Source organism: Ochotona princeps, chromosome 3, assembly GCF_030435755.1.
Source record: "Ochotona princeps isolate mOchPri1 chromosome 3, mOchPri1.hap1, whole genome shotgun sequence".
In the NCBI taxonomy this organism is placed as follows: domain Eukaryota; kingdom Metazoa; phylum Chordata; class Mammalia; order Lagomorpha; family Ochotonidae; genus Ochotona; species Ochotona princeps.
Genome location: NC_080834.1, coordinates 84,611,465 through 84,630,293, shown reverse-complemented (window position 1 = coordinate 84,630,293; position 18,829 = coordinate 84,611,465). Strand labels below are relative to the sequence as shown.

Here is an 18,829-nt window from a genome sequence, read left to right as displayed (position 1 = left end):
CTTTCCAAGAGAGAGGCAGGAGATCAGAGGTCAGAGAGAAGGCAATCGGAGGATGGAAACTAAGGAAGCAAAGGAAACATGATGAGGTTGGGGAAAAGTATGAGTCAAGGAATAAGGAGGGCATCCAGAAGCTAGAGCAGGCAAGGAAATAAATTCTCCTTTACAGCCTGCAGAAAGGAACCAGCCCTGAAAATCTCTAAGGCACAAATGAACAGAGATTAAGCCCAGTCTTCAAGGAGTTCATTCTTTCACTCAACGGGAAAAACAATTTGGGAACTATGATAACAGCTAGATGTGAGGGATACTCAAAGTCTGTCTATCAAAGGCAGAAAGAAAAGTGAAGATGGGGATGAGTGGCATTACTATGAGTAGTAATGCCAAATCTACTGGCATGACTACGGCCAGGAATGACAGGGAACTAGAGGAAGAGAGGCAAATGGAAGCTGTCTGATCACTTCCTGCCTTGTTGGGTTACAGTACCCCACCAGCCAATCTACCTCACCTGAATGTCCTTTGAGATTTTCTTTTTCCCTTTAAAAGCCCCTATTTTGGAGGCCCCCACGATAGCATAATGGTTAAAGTCCTTGCCTTGAACACACAGAAATTCCATATGGTCGCCGGTTCTAATCCCAGCTCCACTACCCATCCAGCTCCCTGCTTGTGACCTAAGAAAGCAGTTGAGGACGGCCCAATGCATTGGGACCCTGCACCCAAGTGGGAGACCTGGAGGAAGTTCCTGGCTCCTGGCTTTGGATTGGCACAGCACTGGTCGTTGTACTCACTTGGGGAGGGAATCATTGGACAGAGGATCTTCCTCTCTGTCTCTCCTCTTCTCTGTACATCTGCCTTTCCAATAAAATAAATAAATCAAAAAAGGCCCCCATTTTTTTTTCACTTAATTCCAACTGAAAGTTGAGAAAACAGAAGCTGATTAGACTAATCCCCATGAGATGAATATGGCTGATAGTGCCTTTCATCTTCCCAAATCTGTGAGCATTTACAACGGGGCATTTCCTGAATCAAAGGTTCTTCACCAAGGCAATAGAGCAGTGTTGGATGAATTCCTTGGTCAAGAATATTTCTTGGGGGCCGGTGTTGTGGCACAGGAGGTTAAGCAACTGTGTGAGATGCTGTCATTCCATGTTAGCACCAGTTCTAGCCCTGGTAGCTTGAACCCCTGGCACCTACATGGGAGACCCAGATAGAGTTACTGGCTCCAAGTTTTAGCCTGGTCCAGCCCCAGCCACTGCAGCCATATGTTGAATGAAGTAGCACATTTTCTCTCTCCTTTTTCATTGTAACTCACCCTTTCAAATCAAATAAATTTATAAGAAAGAGAGATGAATAGGTAATTTACTGTTACTTGTTTTCTAGCTGCCTCTCAGGTGCATAGCTGATACTGCCTTTCATCTTCTGCTTGACTAGAAGGTAAATTAGGTAGGTTGAGTAATGATGAGAGGGTAAATTAGGAAGAGGTTATAGTGCAGCAGAAACCAGGACTCAGTTTAAACAATGGATTTGCAAAGGATTAGTTATAGTGATTTGCACACATCACTTATCTGAAACTCTATTTTCTCCTTGAAAAAACAGAGGCATTAACAATGCATGCCTCTTAGGGCTACTGTCAGAGACACACGAGGTAACACATGTATGGTGCCTTCCAGGAGGAAGGTTTTCAACAACTAAGAGCCATGATTCCAGCACTTCCGTGGTTCCCTAGGTAGCCAACAGGGATGAAGAAGCGGGCAACCGCACTTTATAGCTTACAGTCTATATACACTCTGGAATTCATTTAGTAGAATAACATGCTCTCCACATATCCAGCCATTACTGGGCTTTTGTTTATGTTGCTTGAGGGAGTCTGAAATGGAATTTAAGGTGTATCTCTAATAGTGCACCAAATTAGATTTAAAGAAATAACCACAAAATCTCAAGATTTATAGAAACCTCAAACATCATCAGATTTGCAAAATTTATCCAGCACCACCTTTATTCTGGAGGATGGAAAGCAGTACACTACTCCCCAAAGAGGCCCACTTCTAATTGTTGAATCTATGAATATGTTATCTTTTCTGTAGATGGATTTCACAGATATGATTAGGGTAAGGACCATGAATTGCAGATTATAGTCTGTAGTACACAGTTGGCCTCAATCTAATCACGTCTTCTTAATAGTGGAAAAACTTTCCAAGTTGGGAAGAAGGGGCTGTATCTTGGGAGGAAAGGTGAGATGGAGACAGAGGAAGAGGGAGGAGAGGGACACAAGCCAAGGAATTTTGGTGGCATCTGGAAAATAGAAAAGATAGGAATGGGTTCTTGTATAGAGCCTCCAGAAGTAACACAATCCTACTGGCACCTCATCTTTAGCAAATCCTATATTGCACTTCTCACTTACAGATCTGTGAGACATTAAATGTGTTGCTTTAGGTATTTAAGTTTTTTAAACTTACCAGTCTTTTAGCAATTTGTTCAATGCCTCGTTTTTTTCTTCTCATTAAAAAAAAGTCTAAAAGATATATTTGTTTAAAAGGCAGAGAGGGCCCAGCACAGTAGCCTAGTAGCTAAAGTCCTCACCTTGAACGTGCCAGCATCCCATATGGGCGCTGGTTCTAATCCCAGTGTTCCCGCTTCCCATCCAGCTCCCTGCCTGTGGCCTGGGAAAGCAGTCGAGAACGGCCAGACTCTTGGGACCCTGTGCCTGCATGGGAGACCCAGAAGAGGTTAAAGGCTCCTGGTTTCAGATTGGTGCAGCTCTGACTGTTCAGGCTGCTTGGGGAGTGAATCAATGGATGGAAGATATTCTTCTCTGTGTCTCACCCTCTCTGTATATGTTATCTGACTTTCCAATAAAAATAAAATAAATATGTTAAAAAAAATAAAACATAAAAGGCAGAAGGATACAAGAGGGAAAGCTTAGAGATAGAGAGGGAGAAATATCTTCCATCTGCTGTTCACTCCCTGAAATCCCTCAACTGTCAGGGCTTGGTGGGGCCAAAGTCAGGAAATAGGAATTCCATTCTGGTCTCCCACATGGATCATGGAAGCCTTCTCAGGTACATGAGCAGCAAGTTGCATAGAAAGTGTTGTAACCAGGACTCAAACTGGCACTCAGACATGGGATGTGGATACTGCAAGGGACAGTATACCAACTGTGCCAAAACAACAGTCTCTGTTTCTTTCTATCAGAAGCTTATCTATTTAATTATTTTTATTTGAAAGGCAGTGTGACAAAGAGAGAAAGAGAGAGAAATACTTCATCTGCTGTTCCCTCCCAAATTCTCACAATAGCTAAAACTGGGGCTAGGCTGAAACCAACCGCCACAAACTACTTTTGGATCCCTCACATGTGTGGGAGGGACCCAAGTCTGAACCATTACCTTCTGTTTGCAGGGTCCACAGCAGCAGGAAGGTGGGTGGAAAGTGGAGGTGGAACTTGATCCCAGACATTCAGATATGGGATGTGGGTCTCCCAAGTGATGGCTTAACATGCTACACAATGCATGCCCCAAGCCATTAACTGTGTTGGTAAAAATTTGTTATGGAATCAACAGGGAACTGATACAAGTGGTAACAAATACAAAAGCCTAGATAGACCAGCATGGTCATATTAACAATTGAAGCAGCCTTTTTCACCTCATCATAATTCTGATCTCAATATGTCTTTCTTAATGTACCTCTGTATACAAACTTACATCTTAAAATGGAGCACTGAATATAAATATAATATGCCACCGCTGAAGGGCACAGCATGGTTTCCCTAGATCTCCATGCTCTACTTCTTTTCATGGAGCCCTACGATTGAGGATTATTTATAATTAATCCACACTTGGATTTACTCTCAAGTCCCATTTATACCTCATCCAGTTGACTTTCAAGATGCAACAGTGGCACAAATAGGCATATGTGAAATAATATTACAGGTAAAACTGAAAATTTGTCATTGTACCACCCCAGATATAAACAGAAAAGATTCTTAAAGTTAGTACTTCTATAGATCCAACCAAAGAAAATCCTTGTGTGTATATAAGAGAACTAAACAAACAAGAGGAGGAAACCCCTAGGGATAGATGGAGGAATTGAAACATTTGTTCTCATCTCTCAACTTCCATGTTTGTAACAATAACCCAGCAACCACATTCTCATTATTAAGAACGCTGAAACAGAAGAAAATTTCCAGTCACTTAGGGAATGATAACCATGGTCAACATGAAAAATCTACTAAATACCAAGCAGTACACTAGTTCCACTAATTCTTATATGCATTCCATGTAGTAGGTATTATTATCATTATTATAAATAATTAGTTTATAGCTGAGAAAACTGGGTAATAAAAGTTTTAGTATCTTGCCCACAATTCAGCACAGATAGAAGCTTCCTTTTTAATAACAAGAATTGAAATGAAGGGGGCTTATAAAAAACTCGAAGATACTTTCATCACATAATAATTTTAAAAGATTTAAAAAGTAAAAAATATGAACCCCAGCACCAGAGCACAGCACTATGAGCCTCTAGTTGCAGTGCCAGCATCCCATATGGCCACCAGTTCAAGTCCCAGCTGTTGCACTTGGGACCCTGCACCCACATGGGAGACACAAAAGAGAATCCTGGCTTCAGATTGGCCCAGCTCTGGCCATTGTGCCCATTTAAGGAGTGACTCAGCAGATGGAAGATCTCTTGCTCTGCTTCGCTCTTCGTAACTTTTTCATAAAAAAAAAAAAAAGCCATTAAAAAAGTAAAAATATATGTTCAGTATTGAAAGTTTGGGCATTATAACAATCACAGTGAGGAAAATCGGAATCATGTGGTTTTAATTAGCCACTCCATCTGTTTTTAAAAAAGATCTGTTTGAAAGGAAGAGTCAAAGAAAGAGGACAGACACTTTAGCTGCTCACTCCGCAGTGGCTTCAACATCTGAGGCTGAAGTAGTCTGAAACCAGGAGCCTGGAACTCCATCCAGGTCTCCCACATGGGTGGCAAGGGCACACGTGCTACCTCCTGTTGCCTTCCCAGGCACATCAGCAAGGAGCTGGTAGAGAGGCGGGGACTCAAACCAGCAGCCCAGCATGGAATGCTGGAACTGCAAGTATTGGTTTAACCTGTTGAGCCACAATACTGTTCCTAATTAGCTGCTCCTTTGCGCTAAGTCAATGTTTCCCAGATGAGATCAGCAAGCCAAGGATGTCAGAACTGCCAAAAGCACGTTTTAAAATTTTCGTCTCATACCTACAAAAGCAGAGTCATGGCAACTTTAGATTCTTTACAGTTTGGAGGTCTGATTTACTATAGGTTCCATTTAGTAGAATCATGGTTTCTCCATAGATCCAGACATTACAGGGCCTGTGCAAATAGCCCTTTTGAAATGTGTATTGTAAGTATTTTTTTTTTTCAAGAAGTCCAAAATAGAATTTTTTTTAAAGATTTACTTTATTTATTTGAAAGTGTTACAGAGGTAAAAGGGAGAGACAATGAGGACTCTTCATCTCTGATTTATTCCCCAAAGGGCTGGGCTGAGCTGAAGCCAGGAGCCAGGAGCCAGGAGATTCTTCTGATTCTTACATGTGAATCTAAGAGCCCAAGGAGCTGCTTTCCCAGGTGAATTAGAAGGAGCTGGATCGAAAGTGGAATCACTAGAACTCAAACTGGTGTCCATATGAGATGCTGGCATCCTAAGTGGCTTTACCTCTTAATGCCACATCACCAGAACCCAAAATAGAATTTAAAGAATATCTCTAGAATTAAAGAACATCTCTAATGGCTGGTGTCATAGCATAGTAGGCTAAGCCTCTCCCCTCAGCACCAGAATCCCATAAGGGTGCCGATTTATGCCTCAGCTGCTCCACTTCCAGCCTAGCACTCTGCTTACAGCCTGGGAAAACAGCCAGAAGAGGGCCCAAATGCCCAGAAGAAGCTCCTGGCTCCTGGCTTCAGATAGACCTGGCTCTGATTATCGTGACCATCTGGGGAGTGAACCAACCAGAAGATGAAAGACCTCTATTTCTCCTCTTTCTGTAAATCTAGTTTTCAAATAAAGCCCACCCACAACACAGGCATTCTAATGTGGGCACTGGTTTGAGTCTTGCTATTCCACTTCTGATCAGCTCCATCTCTGGGAAAGCAGTAAAGAAATAGCCTAAGTGTCTTGGCTTTGGAACCCATATGGGAGACTCAGATGGAGTTCCTGGCTCCTGGATTTGGCTTCACCCAACCTTGGATGTTGTGTCCATTTGGGGAGTGAATCAGCAGATGGAAGATTTCTCTAACTCTCCCACCTCTGTTATTCTGCCTTAAAAAAAAAAAAAAAGTTATGTTGGGCCTGGTGTAGTGGCCTAGCGGCTAAAGTTCTTGTCTTGAACATGCCCCGGAATCCCATATGAGCGCTGGTTCTAATCACGGCAGACCTGATTCCCATCCAGTTCCCTGCCTGTGGCCTGGGAAAGCAGTAGAAGACGGCCCAGGGCCTTGGGACCCTGCAATCATGTGGGAGACATGGAAGAAGTTCCTGGCTCCTGGCTTTGGATTGGCACAGCTTTGGCTGTTGTGATCACTTGGGGAGTGAATCATTGGACAGAAGATCTTCCTCTTTGCCTTTCCTCCTCTCTGTATATCTGACTTTGCAATAAAAATGGGTAAATCTTTGAAAAACAAAAGTTATGTCTAGTATATACTAAATGTGACCAATATCTGTTTCATTTAAAAGATAATTTTGAAAGTTAGAACTTCTTTTAAAAGTTTTTTATGCCCAGAGAACGTAGAGAATTATTGCCCAAGATTTACAAAGATACTTTGAGGGGCTTAAGGGGGACATGAGACAACAGTTAATACATCCTTAGGAATAGCCCCTGCCCATGCCAGAATTTAGTCCTGGTGTTTCAGCTTTCTACTAATATGCATTCTGTGGTATAGCAGATGACCAAAATAGTTAGGTCTCTATCCTCCATGTGGGAGACACAGATTGAGTTTCTGGCTTGCAGTATCAGCCTGGCTCAAACTCAGGTATTGCAGGCCTTTAGGAAGTGAACCAATGAATGGGAGATCTCTACCTAGTTTCTGTCTCTGTTTGCCTTTCAAATAAAATAACTAAATATTTTCTTTTAAAAGGAGGTCCAGAATTCTTAGACCTAGAATTCGAAACTCATACCGTTCCTGGAGAAATCTTCCCACATTCCAGTCTAAAATCAAACTGTCTTTAGGGGAAGTAAAGAAATGGGAATGAGGAAACCATAACCTAGGTAGAAGCCAAGCTCAGCACAATGGAACAATAAGATATTTGTAGACGACTCCATAAGTACATTTTCCTGATCTTGAGTTATAGACCCTGGGCCCAGGTCAGCTACAGCCTACATATAGCTTCTTCAAGTCACCTAATAAGTCTTATGTCTTCAGCTCTGAGTCTGATTCACAGATCTGTTTTTAGTTTTGCTTTTCCAAAAAGCAAAATAGCTCTTCTCCATTAACTCCAGGCCCATGTTCTAGCTATTAGCAAAGAAACAAAGGATTTTCCACATCCAGACCCAAAAACGTCTATGCACTTTGAAGGACATAATGAAACTTAAATAGCTAAAACTTAATAGAAAGAAATCCAACTACTCACGCCAAAAGCACAAATCCCTAACAGAATAGCAAGACAAAAGCCAGAAAGAGGAACAAAAATATGCATTGTAGGGGAGGGGCTAGCAGGGAGGTGTAGTTTTATATGGAAGAGTTGACATCATTGTTTCCCAATAATACTCAGCATGCAGGAAACAGATGGGAAAGAAGTGGTAGAAGGGACTACTTATGGTAACAGGGCATGCTCTCTGTTTAGAATTATTCCATTTGAAACCTAAATGTTTTACTTTGAAAAACTAAAGTTGGAAGCTATTGCCAGAAGTTTTATTCAAGTATCACTAAACCTTACTGAACTTCTCACCTTGGCAATGCATGGCAAAATGGAGCTCTTGGCGTCAAATCCTGTTTTACTGCCAGCATAGCTGTGGCTACTTGGAACTGAAGCAGATAAATACATAGAAGAAAAATTTAAAGCTGGACAGACATGGTTTGAGTCCTGCTTCTCCCAATTCCTCTCTGAATGACATTAGGCAATCTTTTTAATGCCTGAAAGGTTTCTCTTCTATGAAACGGGGACAAAACAAAAAGTTGCCACACATATAGTGGGCAGAGACTGAGGCTGGACATTTAAACCACATAGCTAGATTTAACCAAAAAAGGAAGTTGGGATAGTTTTTAATTTTTAACAGAATTTCCTATCCTTTTGTGCTTAGGTAGGGCACCGATGTAGTCACAACTAGACAAACCAACAGCTGCTCTCATTATTATCAGCTACTAAACCCTCCCCGATGATAAATTCATTCCCCAGCTGCTGTAGTCAGGCTATCGTCATTCCTCCCAGGGACTTCCAATCCCCAGCCTGGCTGCTCTTAAGTCACCCTCAGGTACCTTCCCCAGAACTTAAGCATCTCCTCCCCCAGGGTACAGGAGGGTGTGACTAATTTCATCTATGGGGACACATGGTTTTTTTCCTCTAGAAACCGAGCACTCCATTTCTCCAAATCTCTAACATTCTTACAGTCAGATGACATTTCTTTTATTTGTTGATCGATTCCCTACCTTGCCCTACCTCCAGCCCTATCACCCCACTACAACCATTCTGATGGTTCTCTTTCAACTCAGCTGTCTCACAGGTTAGCATTTCCTGCCTGCATTTCCTCTAGAGTCCTCATTTCAGTTTTTTTTCTCTTCTGAATCCTTAAGATCAAGAGCAACTTGAGAATGTTTACGTAAATCCAACAGCATCTAGCATGTCAGAGTCCCATTAAATGCTTGTTGCATTGAATTAAAAGCACCATAAAAGATCGTTTCTGATGAAAAGCATAAAACAAGCTAGAAAAGGGAATATGCATGATCACACAAATTAGATCAATTGCTTTTCACCAAGACTACAGATTTATTTATGGTTTGCCAGATTCTTAGCTTATATGTCAAATGGTTTTCTATGACACTAAGAACTATTTTATATTGTTATAGTGGTGGGGGGGGATATGATTGTGATATTCATTTCTTTCCCTCTAGGTATGGTTGGGATGAGAACCACCAAAGGAATTCCGGACCAGCATCAGGACATGAGCGTGGTATCAGACCCTGGTATGCACCAGTCAAGCTTGGACTAAAACAGAGTGCCTAAAACTGGATCCCAGACACTCAGTTGGTTCTCCAGCCCTGCCAAGAATGTGGCTCACACCAAGCAGTGATTGGTAGGGCACTAGGAAAAGACAGTGCAAAGCCTAAGTCATTTTCTGTACAGTACTAACAGATAGGAACTCCTGTGGGTCCATTAAACAGTCTTGGTTTCCTGATCATGCAGCACACTACCAGTGGCTCCAGGCACGAGCTTCCTAGAAGGGCTCTGACATTGGTTTCCTGAAAAAGGAAACAGGGTCAATCAATCAACAGTTTTGTGTCCGCCGTAGGACTCACCCTGAGAGTGGCACTGTGAGTTACCCAATCTGCTGGAGATGTCAAATGCCACCTGACTCCAGTGAAGCCTTACTATCTACTTGCATACACAGCCAGCTACAGAACAGAAAAAAATAGAATGGAGACCAATTAGAAACGCTGTGACCCCAAGGCAGTGGGTGTCTCCAGCAGGGGGAAAAAAAAGAAGATTGTGACTACAGTGGGCAGGGAGGGACCAGGAGGAAAAGGTGGGGCCTGGGTGGACTTGGAAGCTGGAAGATTTAGGTAGTGTGTTTTGAAAATGCCTTGCAGCGAACAAAATACTACGTGAATATTAGTTGTTATTAAAACTGTTAACGTTCTAGGCCACAGGAAGAGAGCAAGGTAAGGGTTTTTTTTTCACACTTCCCTTTTGAACAAACATGTAAAGTAAACCAAATTATGAAATATGCTATTCTGGAGATGTGCTCCCCACCTAAAACTATGACCTTGGCAATCACTCAGCTTTAAATCCTGCTCTTCCCAACTTCATAATCTTGGCAAGTGATTGAACCTCTTAGACATCAATTTTCTCCTCTTCTTTTTTTGAATATTTATTTGTTTTTATTGGAAAGTAAGATATACCGAGGAAGAGAGACAGAGAGGAAGATCTTTTGTTGGTTGACTCACTCCCCAAGCGGCCGCAACGGCCAGAGCTGAGCTGATCTGAAGCAAGGAGCCATGAGCTTCTTCCGGGTCTTCCACTTGGGTGCAGGATCCCAAGGCTTTGGGCCTTCCTCGACTGCTTTCCCAGGCCACAAGTTGGGAGCTGAATGGGAAGCAAGGCTGCACAGATTAGAACCAGTACCCAAATGGGATCCCAGAGCATGCAAGGCAAAGACTCCAGTCACTAGGCTACTATGCTGGGCCTTTCTCTTTAAAATGGGATTAAATGCCAACTTCTCCAAGATGTTGAAAATATACTTTGTACAGGGCCCAGAGCAATGGCCTAACTGCTAAAGTCTTTGTCTAGAACACACCAGTATCCCATATGGGTGCCGGTTCTAATCCTGGCAGCCCCACTTCCCCTCCAGCTCCCTGATTATGGTCTGGGAAAGCAGTGAAGGACAAACCAAAGCCTTGGGACCCTGCACCCACATGAAAGACCCAGATGCAGCTCATGGCTCCTGGCTTTGGATCGGCTCAACTCCTGTCATTTGTGATCACTTGGGGGAGTCAATCACTGGACTGAAGATCTTCCTCTTTGTCTCTCCTCTATCTCTATATATGACTTTGCAATAAAAATAAATAAATCTTACGGAAAATATGCTTTGTAGGGCCTGGCGCTGTGGCCTAGCAGCTAAAGTCCTCGCCTTGAATGCCCCGGGGATCCCATATGGGCGCTGGTTCTAATCCTGGCACTCCCACTTCCCATCCAGCTCACTGCTTGTGCCCTGGGAAAGCAGTCGAGGATGGCCCAAACCCCTGGGACCCTGCACCCACGTGGGAGATCCGGAAGGGGTTCCTGGTTCCCGGCTTCGGATTGGCACAGCACTGGCAGTTGTGGTCACTTGGGGAGTGAACCATCAGATGGAAGATCTTCCTCTCTGTCTCTCCTCCTCTCTGTATATCTGACTTTGTAATAAAAATAAAATAAATCTTTATATAAAAAAAGAAAATATGTTTTGTATACATAAAGTGACTGACATTTAGTAAACCATCAATACAGATAGTAGCTATTATACCAATTCAAACAGCAAAAAGGTCTGACCCCATTTTGTAGCATCTGGGATCAAACCTAAGGCTCCATTCTCAACTTCAGCTTTCTGTTAATGTGCACCCAACAAGGAGACCCAGATTCAGTTCCTGGTTTCAGCATGGACATTTAGAGAGTGAATCACGTGGGGGAAATCCCAGTACCTATGAAACTAATACAATGTAATTAATGAATTTAAAAAAAAATAAAATAGAGAGTGAATCACTAGATTTACGATCTTGCTTTTTCTTCCTGTTTTTCAAATAAAAATAAATTAACCACTATAATTTTGAGAAACCAATCAAAATAAGGTTTGATTTGGCACTTAGCCTTCATTTCTCAATTATTTCTCTCCTAGAAGACCTCATCTTTTTTCTCCTTCCTTCAACTGCCCAGTCGCCTGATGCCTTCAATTATTTCTCTATGAAAATTTGTTCGTAGAAAAAAAAAATCCAGTAATGGTATTTATTCTCCTTTGAATCACAGTCAGTTTCCTCCCAGAACTTCTTTAAATCGTTGCTAAGATCCTATCCTGGGGGGAAGTCAGAAGGATAGGAGCAAGCTACCCTGACTCTTGAAGTTCCAGTAAGCTGCCATCATTCGCTCAATCACTACTTGAGGCCAGTCCTTTGAGGGAAGGACACCAAGGCCAGTTCAATATAAGCATAACATTTTTACTGGAGTTTAGAGAGAAACAGTTCAGAGAATGAGGTGATACACGCATACCTATGAAAAAGGAAAATTCAAAGAGTGATGATAATCAGGAAGATGCCTGAATGGCTTAAATACATGACAAGCAATAGGTGAGGGAGACGGGGTGGTGGAAACCTAAACCCCATGCTGCACAGCCACAACATAGCCACAAAATCCAGGCAAACTTTCTGCAGTGAGGTGACTACAGGAATCAAGAGACCACAACAAGAGTTTTAGTCAATTAACTTTTAGAATTCAGGATATGTACCCAAGCTCCACACACTGTACCTACAGAAAAGATTCTCAGGTTATCCCACAGATGTCCAACAGATTAAAGGGGAAATATGAAAGGAATGTTCCAAAAACTACAGATTTTAATGCCATTGGAGGGCTTGTCAGCCACTTACAACATCAATTATGGAAAAATGTGTTCCTAGTTGCACCTCTTTCCATCTGTACCAGCATAAGAGAAGGTCTTAGACTCTCTTCTGCCCTGTCTCTGGGCTCTTGGATTGGGCTGAACCAAGAGGGGCCCCTCTGCCTGGGCCTCTTGAGGCTGGAAGGCATTTGGGTGGCTGCCAGTGGGGGTGGACCGGGGAAGGAGGAAGGGTGAGGCTATGGCTATGGTCAAGGGGCTCTTGGCAGAAGCCTAAAGGGTGGGCAGGAGAGGCATGTGCGTAGGTGGAAGTAGCTGTTTCCAGCCTCTGAGTGGGCTGTCACATCCACACTACCCAGAGTTAAGTTACAACTTGGTTTCAAGTTATCTCTTAACAGATTACTCCAGACTCCAAGCCCCAATGTCCTCTTGCAGTTCCCATGTCTCACTCTGAGAGATCTGAGGTAGGGGATGCCCATTTAAACTGAAAGCCCACAAGGATGCAGTTCTCCATAAATTCCCCCTCCAAGTACTAGTTTCTCTTTCCAATCCCTGTGTGCAGCAGTGGCTGGCTGTGTCTTCCTCAGGTTTTTCCAGGGCCTGTTAGTTTCAAGTTGACATTTAGCTTTTCCCATCACTTACAATGATGGTCCAACTCTGGAAAAGCCCTGCTTGAACCGGCCTCTCCATTCAGTGGGCAAGAGTCTGCTTCCTGTCCTTCCTGATACACAATTAATGTTCATTTAACCACCTCACTGGTGCCTCATTCATTAAGCCACCCAAAGTAGATGGTTATGCTAGAATTAAGTCATAATAATAATAGCTACACTTATAGTTTAACATGTGTGTGACTTCTGCCAAATTCAATCAAATTAACTCTTTTTCCACCTTGATTCCATTATCCCCATTCCATAGCAGAGGAAACTGAGACCTAGAGAGGGTAGAGCATTTGGCTGGGAAAAAACAAAGCTGAAATTCTATCCCAGGCAGTAAAGTTCCAGAACTAATGAAAGCCCCTAGAAGGGGTGCCTGCCAGGGAAGGATCAGGGAAGGTTTATAGAACCTTCCAAAGCTGAGATGCAAAAGATGAGAAATTAGCCAGGAGAGGTGTGATAAAGATGTACCATGCAAGAGCTGGGAAGAAAACCACTAAGCCAAACAGAATACCCTGGCCTTCAATTCTCCAGTCTGTGCTAAATCTTATCTTGGATAGAAAAACATTTACTTTCCTTGCTAAAACTTTCTCCTGTTTATGTTAGGGTATCTCATCTATTTAATCAGTGATCAAAGCTTTCATTTTCTCCGTTAGCTCTTCTATATGACAGCTAACTTCAAAGCTTAATTGAGCCATTGGTTTCTGAAGGTTTGTTCACATGTCGTAGGCTATAAATTTCTCGAGTTTGGAATCTATCTTTATTTCTCCAGTATCTAATACAGCGTTTTCGTAATTATTTATTAAATAATGAATAAACAAAATTAAGGGATCCTTTAGTCTCAGAAATATAGAACAGCATCATCTGTAAGTTCCCATAGACTTATCCTTACTGTGAACCCTCTGTTACTGCTCAAATAAAATCAAATACACACACACACACTTTTTTCAGCTGGGTGATAAGCAGGAAAGATATTCAGGTATGAAAAGACACACTGTTCTTACTAAACATTCAAAGGGTGCATTCTGAATGATCCAAGATGCTTATCCAAGGAGAAAATGACCTGCAAACCTGTGCTTTGCTGGCAGTAGTTCTCAAACCTGCCAATCTGCCAAAATCACATTGGGAAGATTTTTTTTAAGGTATAGAAACACAAAAAGTGATCATTTACCCATTGATTCAGCTCCCCAAATCCCCACAACAGCCAGGGTGGGGCCAAAGCCAGGAGGCAGGAACTGTATCTGGGTCTCCAGAAGCAAGTACTTGAGCCAACATCTGATGTCCTTCCAGAGTGTTTCTTAAGCAGGAAGCTGCAGTGGAATTGGACCCAGCCCTCACATCCAGGCTTTTGGTATGGGATGCAGGCTTCCCAAGTGAACTACACTAAGCCAATGGTCCTGCCACTATGCTTTTTTTTTTTTTTTAAGCCCAGTGGGTGATTTTTAATGTATCACCAAGATGGAGAGTTACTGGGCTAGAACCATGTTATTTCTCCCCACTGTCCCCGACACACACACACCAGAGTGGTAACGTAAAGAATGCTCAGGAAGGTGAGAAAGTCCTTAGCTTTAAAGTGAGCCAACATGAAGGGAAAAGGGGGTTTTCTGTATAAGTACTTCTGCTGGTCCCTGGCTCCTTGTCCCAGCATCTCTAAGTTCTGCTGAAGGTAAAACAACATTCGGTTTGTAGAAGAGAGGTAGGAGGTAACCATGGATGCACTGTGGCCTCACGGAGCTTCACCCACCACCTCCTTACCATAGGTGACAACATCACATGGAGCTTATAATGTGGTTACAAAGGTCTTCATATTCAGTGGACAAAAAAGAAGAAAAAGAAAACTATACTATTTTTAGCTTCAGTAGTAAAAAAGGAATAATCTCTCTATTGCAGACAGGAAGAGAAAGTTAACTGGTTCCCAGAGGAGAGCTAGGGGTCAGGCACACAGCCACTGTGGTGGCGGGAAAGTGAAAAAGGCTCCAGTCAAGTCTGCCAGGAGCCACCTCAGACAGTTCCTGGGTGTTCTTACTGGGTAGAAGAAAAAGTAGTTGAAGGGAGAAACTTTCCCTTCTCATGAGAACCCAGACTGAAAATGGCATGTGTGTGGATGCCTGTAGATTGCACACAGGGTGTGTGGGTGTATGTAAAGGTACAGATTTCTGCTTTTCATCAGCTTCCCAAAGATAAAGGCTGACAAGTGGTCCTGAGCAATGTCCATTCTAAGCCGAAATACCAGTTTATCATCCATACACCCTGCTGGGTCAAAGTTCACTAGCTAAAAGGTAGCAGCGCTGGGCCTCAAGACATTACAGAAATAGATGACATTCAGCTTTTGTGCTTAGCACCTGTCTGTCCAGAGTTCTCACTTGGCTTTCTTGTTTTCAGATGGTCTGAGTACAATAAACTGTCACCAGCTTTGTCCTCCACTCCAGCCCGGGTCTCTCCTGCCGTTCAAAAACAGGGGTTCTCATAGTGTCTCTCTCTCTCTTCCCTTTTGTCCTTGTACTCCCAGGCCTGAGTCCATTTTCCCCTACTTATACCCAGGTCCATCACCCTGTTCCTGACCACCAAAGTGCAGTGACCATGTAATCAGTTTTGAGAAGCCTTCCCCAGCCTCCTGGTATCTGGTTGCCACAATGACTTGTCACCCTTGGCATTCTGGGCTGAATTTCCAAAGTGGCAGGCAAAGGTCTGATGTCTAATGCAGCTCTTCCCTCGTGGAAAGGGAAGCCAAGCCCTGTCTCGTAACCACAAAGCATTTTAAAAAGTCCATGAGGAGGCTACTTTGTCTCATCATGAATGGTAGCTTTATTTGTTGATGTTTCACAACAAAAATAAGGAGAAACTATCCAATCAGTGTTAGCTGTGGAAGAAGCCCGAATGACTCCTCATTTATGTAAGCTGCATATTACACATGTCTAACGTGCGTGTCACACAATAACGGTGTGTTTAATTTAAGTGGGTCAGCTGCTTTTCGTTTAAAGTATGTTCAATTTTGAAAGTTTGCTGACTTGTGGAAAGGCTGTCTGTTTTTCATTTGAGGGAGGGGGAATCATTAGGAGAGAATGTGGACTCAAACATGGAAGCCAGGAAGGGGAAAGGAACTCCCAACAGGTCAGGGCCACCTGCATCCTTCAGAATTTCACTGCACGAAAGGAATCAGGTCAATGTACCTCTCCAGGCTTCTGTTTCTCCTCTCCAAGCTGTGCATCACTGAATACTGGTTTTCTGTTTCTTCTTTAAGCCATGGTCTCCCTGCCACAAACATCCTGAACCTTCTCCCCTCCCCCTCATTGAAGCATGTGCCAAGGCCAAAAACACAGAGCAGGTGAAAGAACAGCTGCCTATGGGTGCCTTTGAGGTAGGTTCGTAGAACTCGACTTCTGGGCTTCCGGCTCTTCCTATGACGGAATGAGGCAGGGCTAGTAAGCACCATTATGTCGCTGTCTCAGCTTTGAAGGGATGGCCTAGAACAGCACTCACGTGCTGGAAGGTGGCATCTAAGGACATTCTTAGTGTTCCTAAAGGTTAACCGGAAGACCATACACAAACAGGAGAGAAATTCATTCTAAACTACTGATAGCAATGGTTAAAACGCATACTTAGAAGTGTTCTCACACTCAAAAAAAAAAAAAAAAAAAAGCTTAATTCAAGTGATTCTACTATGAAACCTACCTCTCCAGATTGTTGGTGAGGATAAAATGAATTGGTTCAGTTATGCCTCAATTTCAAAAGAGAAGCTTTAAAATCTGTGCTTCCTCAAGCTCTAAAATACTAAGCTATTTGTTCTAATGACACAGCTGACTGAAAACCCTGGGACACCACAGGAATATTATACCACTGGAAATTACTAGGTGGAGTGTTTTTTTTTTTTTTTTTTTTGGAAAAAAGGGGGGGCAGTGAAAGTATTGCACTGTTTTTGAGATGTATATTTGATATGAACTAATCAAATCGTTTGGGGATTCCTCTCCTGGAGGCGGAATCATTCTGCGCAATTGCACAGCCCTAAGTTCCCCCTTTGTTGTATTTATCTATGTATAAACATGGAACTCCTAAAGCAGGCTAGTTTTTCCTCCAACTGAAGCTTCTACAGACAAGGCCTTTTTGTCATGGATAAGTGAAGAGTCAGTCAGCCTTACAAAAGGAGTTATTTAATGCTCAATTTTCCCAACTTTTCTATGATGAAAAACTCCTAACCTCAAATACTGGCTTCCCCCCACCACCACCCCCAGGCTAGAATTGTTTTCTTTTCCCCTTGCCCAACTGATGTTTAAATTATCTCTGCTGTGCTGGATTCCTTCTTTCCTCTCAATCTGACCTTGAAAACAGAGATGCTCTCCTGTTGTCTTAGGCATCCCCAACTACTTCAGATTGGAGGCCATCTGACCTTTTTGTGACACCCTTGTCAGATCCATCACATGTTAATCTGAAAGCCAAGAGGAGTTAAAAAGTCTGGGGGTTGGGCAAAAGGAAAGTAACCATATATGTGGCATCAGCTTAGAAATTTAGAAAATGTGTAACCACACCCCACTCCCACCCCCATCCCCTGCCCAGGATCCCCGCCCCCCACCGCCTCCTAGCACATTAATATCAAAAGACGTGAGCAGAACAAATCAGAGACCCCAACAGGGACAAGTTTGAGGCGGTCGCACTTGGCACCCGGCGCAGCCGCCCACCCAGCATCCCACTGTCCACCTCTCAGCCTTCCCTTGCGACGACACCCAGCTCCCACCCCCCCAGCCCGGAGGTGGCCGCTGAAACTCAGTGCAGCACCGCCCATTAACGGCTGGGGTGCGACCCACGCCAGGACTGACAGCCCTGCCCGTAGCGGTGGCAGCACCGTGCACCTTAACACTCATCTGTTCTTTTTTTCTTCAAAAAAAAAAAAAAGTACATTGAGGCCTGGAATACAATAACTTGTGAACTAAATCGCACACGCAGCCCCAGAGTCCATCGCTCCCACCAACAAAAAGAAAGGGGAGAAATGAGAGAGAGGGGGAAAGGCCCATTTACCATCCTGTCCCGAGCTTTCCAGATACTCTGTCAGGTCACAGCCAAACGCGCTGGCGGCTCCCTTGCGTTTCAGCTTCTGCTTGGCACCCTTGTTCTTCATGAGTTAGTTCCGAAGAGGCTGCCCCTCCGTCTCGCCTCCCCGCTGCCTGGCACCCCGGTAAGATGGTCTCCCCGGCTCGGATCACCCGCCGCAGCGCGGCTCTGGGGGGCCACCGGGGCCAAGGGAAGAGCCGGGGCGGGGGCCCTGCGCATGGACCCCGCGGGGCGGCGGGCGGGCCGGGCCAGCCGAGTGGGAGATCCACGCCGCGCGCTCCAGGGCCGCCGCGCCGGAGGCCGTGCAGGGCTGGCAGCTGCGGCCGGCCGGCTTGGGAGTGTCACTTCCTCACAGGGAGTCCCGGGGACTTTCACAGGCTGCGGCGTCTCGGGGCGCTCTTCCTCGGCGAGGCCAGAGGGAAGGGCGAGCTCTCCAGTCCGCCTTCCTGCCTCAGGGGCCCGGACGGGACTCGGGAGCGGGGCAAGGGGCCGCGGCGCGGGGCCAGCAAAAACCGCCCGGGGGGCTGCTGTGGGTCCGCCGCCCTGGCCCGCGGTCGTGCCTTCAGGCGGTTTCGGGAGAGCGAAAAACAAGCATCCCGTCTCTCTCGCCCGCCCTCACGCCTTCCTTTTTTTTTCCCCCCTGTCTTACAAATCCTAGGATCATCCAGCTCAGGAAACGCTGGAAGGAAGTTAGCTAGGGAGGGGGGCGGAGGGTGGAAATTTTTGGCAGCTCCGAGCTGCGTGTATGGAGCCGGAGGAAGTAGGTGGGTGGGTTGAGGAGCACCGGGCTGGGGGAGAGGACGCGCTCTCCTGAGAGCCCGAGCTGCGGTTCCTGAAGTGGCTGCCGGCGCGGAGAGGAAGCCGCCGCTCTCCTGA

General features: G+C 44.4%; 1 protein-coding gene across 1 annotated transcript in view; it reads right to left on the bottom strand.

Moving 5' to 3' along the window:
- Positions 1 to 18,140, bottom strand: part of ARHGAP31 (Rho GTPase activating protein 31) — a 120,465-nt gene extending 102,325 nt beyond the window's left edge. Inside the window, exon 1 of the mRNA XM_004577882.3 lies at positions 17,921 to 18,140. Within this exon, the coding sequence (XP_004577939.2) occupies positions 17,921 to 18,020 (100 nt within the window). The 5' untranslated portion in view covers positions 18,021 to 18,140. The remainder of the gene's footprint in view (positions 1 to 17,920) is intronic.
- Between the last annotated feature and the right edge of the window lie 689 nt (positions 18,141 to 18,829).